At 39.3% G+C, this 10,434-nt stretch overlaps 1 protein-coding gene across 1 annotated transcript; it reads left to right on the top strand.

Moving 5' to 3' along the window:
- Positions 1-4,774: 4,774 nt before the first annotated feature.
- On the top strand, positions 4,775-9,645 carry atp5if1a (ATP synthase inhibitory factor subunit 1a). The gene is made up of 3 exons (XM_047382957.1): positions 4,775-4,948; positions 9,153-9,265; positions 9,350-9,645. The coding sequence occupies exons 1-3, from the start codon at positions 4,877-4,879 to the stop codon at positions 9,489-9,491; spliced, it is 327 nt and encodes a 108-aa protein (XP_047238913.1). The 5' UTR covers positions 4,775-4,876; the 3' UTR covers positions 9,492-9,645.
- The last annotated feature ends 789 nt before the right edge of the window (positions 9,646-10,434 follow it).

The following is a 10,434-nucleotide window of genomic DNA, read 5'->3' as shown; positions in this document are numbered from 1 at the left end:
AGGAGTACTTTCTATGGGAAGGAAAAGTAAATGTTAATGGATGTAGATGCTTTAGTAATTTCACCTAGAAAGAACAGATAAACTCTGAGCCAGTTTCCAAGGTTAGAGTCTGAAAGAGAGCACATAGAGTTTGTCACAGTAAAAGCTCAGTCAATTTCCATGTCTAGGAGAGAGAAAGGGTTAAACACTGAAAGACAGGGCCAGGTGGATCATCTGTAGAAGGTGAGCATTAAGTTGTTGCCAGCAGAAGCTCGGATGATGCCCCTCTCCAGAAAGGTGTCACAGGTAAACACAGAGCCAGGCCAGGTTTAGCTTCTAGGAAGAGAAAAGAGAGAACAAAGTTAAAAGCTGAAATAACAGCAAATAATGCAAAATTAGAGAGTAGTGTGAGAATGTAGCGAAGAGGGTGAAAGTGGTTATTATGTCCGCCAGCAGGTAGCAGAAATGGAGGGTGTGTTTGCACCTCAACCATAACTGAGCCGGTTTCTAAAGTTGTTTCAAATAATTATGACAACTTACAGTCCAATCTACTTTGATGCAAGAATCTGCGTTTGACATTATGTTGCTGTTAGAAGTAAATAATTTATCCCAATTTTTGCAAAATTCCCCTTTTTGTTGCAGCTAGTGGGTTTGGTATGTAATATTTGCAATGCAGCTCCATCAAAAAGACCTTGTATGCAGAGAACACAAAGGATTCTGGACTCCCCTTTGTCAGTCCTGGTAGTTGCCATAGCAACAGAGGCAGCAAACAGGCAGCTCATGAGGGCTATTAACACCAATGTATTTCACCTCCAGCAGACCCTGCAAAAGGACAAGCCGCATGAACATAAAGCAAACCGAGATGAGAACTGAGCAGGGTTTATTCTTCACACATTTAAATTTTCACTGAATTATTCAGTTTGGTGCAATTATGTTAAATATTTCAGCAAACTATATCAAATATAGGTATTTTATTGTCAGAAGAAACACATAGCTATAGGCCCTTACAGTGTTAAGAGACATGCAAACTAAATAGTAGTACACTTAAAATGTGCATAACATTTAATTGAGGTGATCTTAAAGAAACATCAGCAAATTTTCATGTGTGAGCTTTATAAATGTGTTGGAGCAATTATGTGTTCAGCAAAAGACTGCATTCCAAGATCTCCACACCAACAGAATATTATCATATTTGCAACATGTGTTCAAATCCTGAACAGAGGAGCTCAGTCATAGAAAATGTATCGACCTGCTTTTACCCTGCAGGTATGATTACATTTCTGACTGGTCATGTGTTTTGTGAAATTATTGATGCTCTGGCAGAGGAAAGCATGCTACAAGCTTTATCCATGACAAACATGTGAATCTATAATGCCTTCAGCAATAAAAAGAAAAGCTCCGATGGTGGAGTCATGTAAATTAAATCCAAAATGCAAAATGTTGAAGTCAAGCTTTTTAAATTATTCAAATAATCATCCTTGCAGGCAGAAATTATGAAAGAGGGCCATTGGATTATACCCCTCTATCTCATCTGAATGACCTTACTCTGTCTTTGCTCAAGGTAGTGCTGCTGGCAGCATATCATTTCCTCTTGCAACACTGAGGTGCGCAGCTCAGACAGCATTTAGGTAAATGGCTGCTGTGCATCCGGTGGACCGGAAGTCCATATATGGCCACAGATAGAAAAAGAGAGCAGAGAAATACACATAAAAATGCTGCAGAAAAAGTATGATGCTGTAGCAGATATATAACAGAGATTCTAACAAACGTAAAACTAATTCAGCCACATACAACATGCAATTTTAGATTATGTAAAATTAGGTACAAATATAATATTTATTGTCACTTATTTGTGTTGCATTAATAATAAACTGTGTGGGAATTAAAACATTTCTCTCACTTTCATGCATTTATCAAATGCATCTGACTTTTTCTTCTTATGTACCCATGAGGGCACTGCTTCTGCACTTAAAGTTCTGCAAATGGGGAAGTTTGAAACAAAAAGAGAACACTTTCTGTGATTTCTTGCAGAGAAGGACTACAGATTCATTTGATTAATTAGAACGTCATGTCTTCATCATTATTGCACAAGTTAAAATGCCAGACATGGATGTGCATATATGTTAATACCGTTCAGTGTTTTCATAACCTTTCCATAATATATCTTGACTGCAGGTTTAACAGTGAAAATAAAGCATAACTAAATATATTGACATACGATCAGTATTTATGTTAATTTTCTATCCATTTACTGTAGATCCTCTCCGTTTGTATACAGTAAGTGCATACTGCCACCAATTGTTGCAGAGCTGCCACTGCCTCGTTTGGGCTGTTTCCTGTTGCTTCAAAGAAAAAGATGTCCAAGAAAACCTAGAAAATCATAAAACCAAGAAAAGAAAAACACAGCTCGAGTATTTCTTCAATTGCTTGTTCCTGTGCTATCTCCAAGTCTCAAAAAGCCCCTAAACATCCTGTCTTTTGTGTTTCTCCTCTCTTTATTTACAGACCAAGGATGCTGGACAAAACAGTGGGGCAGCCAAGCGCTTCCACATCATCAGGGTCATCGCTGGGCCTAACAGATGGACACAATGCAGCACGTCATCAACAAAAAACCCCGCCCCAACACTGGCTCGTCGACCTTCACCTCCAGTGGATTCAGACGATGAAACAGGCATGTCGGGGATGGTGAGCTCATGCAGCTCGGTGCTGGGTTGAGCTTTGTCGAGCTTTGGGGTGCTCTGTATCAATGGAACTCCAACATGACTCATCTGTACTGAACACCCACCTCATATCCTCACAGCTCAAAGCCTGCCTTTGTGTTGATAAGAGTGTCTCATCTAGCCCTTGAGAGACAAGCACCCTCCGTGTATAATTTGTATTGCTTCAAACGTCAGTATAATGACATCAGACAGAGGTACAAATCTATGACAAGAAACAAGATGCTGTTTACCCACTTAGAGTTAGATCTGAAGTAATCATTACTGTGTGAATAGAAAAGATTGAATCACCTCCTAAATGATGCAGAACCAGAATTATTGCTTGAACAGGTGTAAATATTAATGACTTTTCTGTTTTACCCTAAACAATAAAAACTAAATGTCATTACAGCTTAATTGTGTGTGAGACAAGGACACATACAACCTGCATTCATCTGGAAAACATTGTGCCTTGCCGAAGTATTTATAATATATTTCTTGTTTTTTTTTTTACATTTTCTCAAGTTACAACTACAGACTTCATGTCCTTTAGGGTATGTGTGACAGCAATTTCTTTAAACCCTTCCACAAATAATCTATTGGATTTGGGTCTGGACTTTGTCTGGGCCATTCTATGGCATGAAAATAAAGATCTCAATTATTCCATTGTAGCTCTTGCTGTATAGTTAGTGTCGTCCTGCTGCAGTCTCAAATCATTTGCTGGCTCTAGCAGGTTTTCCTTGTCCTGTGTTTAGTACCACCCATCTTCCCAGTAGCTAAGACCAGCTTCCTTGTCTCTGATGAAGGAAACGTTCTTACTTTGCAGTGAAAGGTAGATGTTAGCTATCTAAAAGAAATGACAAATTTACAGTCAGACATATGTACATTGGCTTGTAATAGTATTTTTACCCCCTTTTTTATACACTTTTTTACATTTTCCTACTTGAAAACCGCTCATTTTGTTATATTTGGATTTTAGGTGACAGACCAACACAAAGTAATGCATAATTTTAATCTGGAAGGAAAAGGATGTATGATTTTCTAAAGGTTTTACAAAGAAACATCTGTAGTGTGAAATGAATTTGTACTCTGAAACCCCCAAATAAAATACAGTGCAAAGCTTCAGAGGTTTGTTCAACATCAGTAAACAAACAGCATCATGAGGACCAGTACTTACATTCACCTAAAAACACCCTTTGAAGTGTGAAACTTGGTAGTAGAGCGTCATTCTTTGTGAATGTTTTCTGAAGCAGGGTCAGCGACGCTGGTCTGACTTGACGGAAAGATAGATGGAGCTCAATAAAGGACAACTCTAGAAGAAAACTGATTAAAGGCAGCAAAAAATTAAGACTGGGGTGGAGGTAGGACAGTAACACTGAAAATACAGCTGGAGCTACAATACAATGTTTTAGGTCAAAGGTTATTCAAGTCAAAGAACTGAATTCTTCGCCACACTTTTCTCTTGTGAAAAACTTATTTGTAAAAAAAATTACAGAAAACCATGTATCATTTTAGTTTGTCTTTACATGCACTACTTTGTGAATGTCTATCACAATAAATCCCAACAAAATACAATGAATATGGTAGTTGTGAAAGGTTCAAGCGGTATGATTATTTTTTCAGCGCCTTGTATTTTCTCGATGAAATCAAAGCTGTGTCCAGTTTTGTTATGGTCACATGTTCCTGTAAGGAAACCATGCTGGCCATTATTTACAACATAATAAAAAATAAAAAAAATAAAAAACTTTATTTGGAAAAATTTGGCAAAATTACATATACATAAATGTGGATTTTTTTAAATCACTCACATTTAACTGCAACACCGAATAAAGGAGCAATGTTAAGAAATATAGAATATAAACAATGATCTTCTTTGCTCTGTTTCCTCTTTTTCTTCATTTACTTTTGGTATAATTAACTTTTGTTATTGCACAGTTAAGTGTCTTTAAATGGTTGTAACTGCTCTTTTGGACACAAAACTTTGCAACATTTCCAGTAAAAAAAACAAATCCCCTTAATGTAGTTCTCCCCCCTCGCCATGCGGTGGCAGCGCAGAGCACACACGCTCTCCTCGGTTTGTTTCTCCACGCCCAGTCAGGGAGGTTTACTTAAATTTCCGCTTTTTTGACCTGAAGTTGTTGCATTAAAGGGGACACGGGTTCCGCGTCCTTTTAAGAAGCAAATAACATATCTGACAGGTAATGGCGCGACTGTTTCTGAGGGGAAGCCTGCAGAGGTGCATAGCCACCCAGATCAGGATGTCATCTGACCAGGTAAATGGGTGGATTGGTTACTTTTCCATGAGGGTAGCATTAGCTTGCCGAGTTTTTATGCAAATGACACAGAACAAAGACATTCGATTTGCTGGTTCGACATATATTTTGCAGTCTTCTTGTTATATTAGTTGTAGTTTGAGGCTTTGAAGCATATATTTAGCAGTCAGTATGGGACTTTACTTTTCAATCAAAGGGTAAACGTGGATTTCTTTTGCAATTTGAATGAAATTACTTGGTTTTAACGGTTTGTTTTCATCTTGAATATTTTATTCTGTAAGGTTATCGATTTTGTTTGCCCTAACTATAGTTCTGTTTGCGAAGCAATCGATTAGTTGTTGCAACTTTGTAACAGATGTTGTCAGTGTTACCCACACAGAGTTTAAACTTAGCCAGTTTGTTGGGTAATCGACCCAAATCAGTTTGTTTATAACCACCAAATATAGTAAAACCAACAATCTAAGAGCTGCATGCATGGCTTTGGTTCAGCTATCCCCATCCACCTCTGACACACATTTTAGCAGCCCCTCCCCCCCCAAACATACACAGTCTGATTCAAATCGAGGCATGATTGCATTGTTCTAATCTTCTGCAGCTAAATGCCTTTAGATCTTACTAAAAATCCAACAAAAGTATGCTGCTTAAAAGATTACTCTATTTCTTCCTTTTCAGACTTTAAAAACACAGAGTGGGGGGTTTTCATGTCCATGCATTACCATAACTGTTAGAATACAGGCGTGCATTTAATTTAGACACTTATAATTACATCAAGTAAATGTTGTTGCTGACGTCTGGCTTGGATATGAGGGAGTAAAAATAAAATGCATGCTTCCGAGTCTGTTGTAACCATAGATCTTGAGAATGAGGGGGCAAGCCTTAGGAATTTGGACTTTGACAAAACAAGTCAGGCACTCTGGTGAACATGTGTGCAGCCACCCAGACATGGGAAAAGGGTGGACTGAACTGGAGCACATCTGAATGTGCAGAATCCATGTGTATGCATGCACGCTGCATACAAATGTGCGGTTCTGCTCCTGTCTGCAACAGAAGTGGCAAGTTGAAGGCTGTGAATAGTAAATCTGGCTCTTCTTGACCTTTGTGATTTTGGCCCTCAGCAAAGGCAGCATATGTTGCACCCCGTCTGAAAGGCCCCTAAGGCTTTGTTCAGTTATCAAAGCAAAAAGAGAACCGAATTGCAAGATCTGGCTAGTTAAATATGAAATATTATTTGGTTTGTTGAATTTTAGAATAGGATTTATAGGGAAGACATTTTTTATTTTATTCTCGTTTGTGGTATATTTATGCCTATGTACTCAAATTCTGTTCATTGCCGTTTTGACTCATAAAACACCAAACTACAATAAATGTCATCTCAAGGCACTGCCCAAGACAAATTTCTAAACCTATCAATTATATGGAATCTGAAACAGTCGATCCAGGTTGTCCCTATATAATCTAATCAGGTGGGCACTTTAAGATTTGGGTACGTACAGTCTAATATGATAAGTTTTGTACAGTAAAATTCGGTTGATCATATAATTCCAATTGGTAAAGTTATGTCTAAGAATGCCCAGCTGTTTATCCTGAGTTGTAGAGTTTGCAGAAATCCCACTTTGTGACCAAGCATAAACAGGTCCTTCTCAAAATATTAGCATATTGTGATAAAGTTCATTATTTTCCATAATGTCATGATGAAAATTTAACATTCATATATTTTAGATTCATTGCACACTAACTGAAATATTTCAGGTCTTTTATTGTCTTAATACGGATGATTTTGGCATACAGCTCATGAAAACCCAAAATTCCTATCTCACAAAATTAGCATATCATTAAAAGGGTCTCTAAACGAGCTATGAACCTAATCATCTGAATCAACGAGTTAACTCTAAACACCTGCAAAAGATTCCTGAGGCCTTTAAAACTCCCAGCCTGGTTCATCACTCAAAACCCCAATCATGGGTAAGACTGCCGACCTGACTGCTGTCCAGAAGGCCACTATTGACACCCTCAAGCAAGAGGGTAAGACACAGAAAGACATTTCTGAACGAATAGGCTGTTCCCAGAGTGCTGTATCAAGGCACCTCAGTGGGAAGTCTGTGGGAAGGAAAAAGTGTGGCAGAAAACGCTGCACAACGAGAAGAGGTGACCGGACCCTGAGGAAGATTGTGGAGATGGGCTGATTCCAGACCTTGGGGGACCTGTGGAAGCAGTGGACTGAGTCTGGAGTAGAAACATCCAGAGCCATCGTGTGCAGGTGTGTGCAGGAAATGGGCTACAGGTGCTGCATTTAAGCCACTTTTGAACCAGAAACAGCAGCAGAAGCGCCTGACCTGGGCTACAGAGAAGCAGCACTGGACTGTTGCTCAGTGGTCCAAAGTACTTTTTTCGGATGAAAGCAAATTCTGCATGTCATTCGGAAATCAAGGTGCCAGAGTCTGGAGGAAGACTGGGGAGAAGGAAATGCCAAAATGCCAGAAGTCCAGTGTCAAGTACCCACAGTCAGTGATGGTCTGGGGTGCCGTGTCAGCTGCTGGTGTTGGTCCACTGTGTTTTATCAAGGGCAGGGTCAATGCAGCTAGCTATCAGGAGATTTTGGAGCACTTCATGCTTCCATCTGCTGAAAAGCTTTATGGAGATGAAGATTTCATTTTTCAGCACGACCTGGCACCTGCTCACAGTGCTAAAACCACTGGTAAATGGTTTACTGACCATGGTATCACTGTGCTCAATTGGCCTGCCAACTCTCCTGACCTGAACCCCATAGAGAATCTGTGGGATATTGTGAAGAGAACGTTGAGAGACTCAAGACCCAACACTCTGGATGAGCTAAAGGCCGCTATCGAAGCATCCTGGGCCTCCATAAGACCTCAGCAGTGCCACAGGCTGATTGCCTCCATGCCACGCCGCATTGAAGCAGTTATTTCTGCAAAAGGATTCCCGACCAAGTATTGAGTGCATAACTGTACATGATTATTTGAAGGTTGACGTTTTTTGTATTAAAAACACTTTTCTTTTATTGGTCGGATGAAATATGCTAATTTTGTGAGATAGGAATTTTGGGTTTTCATAAGCTGTATGCCAAAATCATCCGTATAAAGACAATAAAAGACCTGAAATATTTCAGTTAGTGTGCAATGAATCTAAAATACATGAATGTAAAATTTTCATCATGACATTATGGAAAATAATGAACTTTATCACAATATGCTAATATTTTGAGAAGGACCTGTAGAGATATTCCCCTCAGAAGTAGAAACTCTGAAACGTTAATTACTCTAATTCTGCCTCCAGATCTGTGATGGTTTTGTTTAGGCTGTTGCTTCTGACTCCCTGGGTGATTGAGGTGCTGCATAGACACTTCAGTTCAGCCTTAGGGGCCAACATTCAATGGCCATCTGAAAGCTCTTCACACTGCTTTGAAGTGACGACGGGTATTTATTCAATCATTCAATGCTATTGTGAATAATTTATAATATTGGCATAAAATTTAATGTCCATATTGTTTTGTCCTACTTTGAAGCATGCTACTTTGTCAAGGACATTGCCTTTGTAATTTTGAGATTATATTAAAATACAAATGAAATTAAATGTACCACCCTAATATGCACAACAAGCAGGAGGATGGTCCACATGGTAAATGCTTTCATTAATACAAGCTAACTCTGGATTGGAGGTAGTTGAGCAGAAACTGGGTCAGTGGGTTATGCTTTTGTGTTCACAGGTCACAAGAAGAATAAGCAGGTGGGAGCTACTCTTCACCATAATCATGTCCTCTTTCAGTTTTTGACTGTAAAAAAACAGAGAAAGGTCTGGTTTTGTTCTTTTAAAGCGCATAGGAGAAATTATTTCTTGTCAATGTTTTGAAATAAAGTTGGACAAGAGTCGCACAACACCTGAAGACAGTTTAAATATCCACTGGTTCACTGACTGAATAATAGGAAAGATTGAAGTGAATCATAATCTAACATTACTCAAAATAAAGAGTAGTTATGTTTTTAAAAAAGTTGTCTGTAAGTCAGTGACTGAGACTTTTAAAAACTCCATTACATAAATTTTAACACAATAAAGATTACTGTGGTTTGAAAGGAAATATTAACTAACATCTGAGAGGGACATTTTATCTCTAATAGTATTAAGGTCCTGCACATTGCAAGACTGCAGTATCGAATCTGTTAACAGAAGCATTTTTGTGTCTTATCAGCTTGGTGAGCTGGGCAAAGGAGCAGGGAAAGGTGGAGGTGGTGGGGGATATGTGAGGTCGGCAGGAGGTGCGTTTGGAAAGCGGGAAGCTGCAGAAGAGGAGCGGTACTTCAGGTGAATGCTGAACATTGTAGCAACTGCACTGACCTATGTGCCCGGTGAGCCTTTTAACCCTCTGAATTTTGTGCTCACTTGCAGGCAGAGGGAGAGAGAGCAGTTGGAGGCTCTGAGGAAGCACCACACAGAGGAGATTGAGCACCACAAGAAGGAGGTTGAACGCCTACAAAGAGAGATTGACCGCCACAAGGGCAAAATTAGAAAGCTGTCACATGACGATTGAGGCAGAGAAGCCTACTGTCATTTATTACCTGAGTGCAACTACTCGTTGAGTATCACTTGTTTCCTCTGCTGGTCAAGGCAGATTCTGTGGTCATTAGATGTTGTACTGACCCGATTGTAAGGGCTGAAACAATAAAGTGATTCATCTTCCAGAATTGTCCAATTGTCAGCTTATTTGGTGTTCTTAGAATTGGAAAAAGTTTGTTGAATGTGAATAGAACAAAGATAACTTATTTGTATTTCAATCCAAATTGTTTCTTTGAACAATGGATGCTCTTATTGTGAAAATAAAGCTCTTATTTTTGCTTTGAGCTGTAAATCATCAATCCATTGTCTATACCCACTAATCCTTGGAGGGCCGCAGGTGGTGTGGTGGCCATCTCCATTTGTCATTTGCGAGAGGCAGGGTGCACCCTGGTGAGGTGGCCAGTCCATCACAGCGCAGGACGAACAACTTTGCACACATGCAACTTCTACTGCAGGCTGTTTAAAGAGACTAAAATAACCTAAAGTGCATGGTTTTAGGTTGGGAGAACCCACACTTGCATAGGGAGAACACAGTCCCTTTGACCAGCCTGTTGGTTTAGGTGGATTTTCATTTCTTGGTAGTTTTGAAGTTGTGCCATAGTTTTCCACTTTGGGGTAAAATGCTTTATAAACTAACCCTGCTTTAAACTTTACAGCTTTGTCCCTAAGCTGTCGTGTTCCTTTGACTTCATAAAGCTATTTCTTTCACTAATTGGGTGACTTTTAAATTATATTTGTTGCATGGGATTTTATGAATGCATATAAGTAAAAGGGGACTGAATACTACAGTGGTTGGCCAATGAAACTGAAACACCTGTCATTTTAGTGTGGGAGGTTTCATAGCTAAATTGGACCAGCCTGGTAGCCAGTCTTCATTGATTGCACATTGCACCAGTAAGAGCAGAGTGTGAAGGTTC

This window comes from Girardinichthys multiradiatus, chromosome 13 (genome assembly GCF_021462225.1).
Source record: "Girardinichthys multiradiatus isolate DD_20200921_A chromosome 13, DD_fGirMul_XY1, whole genome shotgun sequence".
NCBI classification, from domain to species: Eukaryota; Metazoa; Chordata; class Actinopteri; order Cyprinodontiformes; family Goodeidae; genus Girardinichthys; species Girardinichthys multiradiatus.
This window is presented reverse-complemented; position numbering and strand designations above follow the sequence as displayed.

Coding starts and splice junctions, on each gene's coding strand:
- atp5if1a (XM_047382957.1), top strand. CDS start 4,877: ATGGCGCGACTGTTTCTGAGGGGAAGCCTGCAGAGGTGCATAGCCACC. Junction 4,949..9,152: donor TCAGGATGTCATCTGACCAG/GTAAATGGGTGG, acceptor GTGTCTTATCAG/CTTGGTGAGCTGGGCAAAGG. Junction 9,266..9,349: donor GAAGAGGAGCGGTACTTCAG/GTGAATGCTGAA, acceptor GCTCACTTGCAG/GCAGAGGGAGAGAGAGCAGT.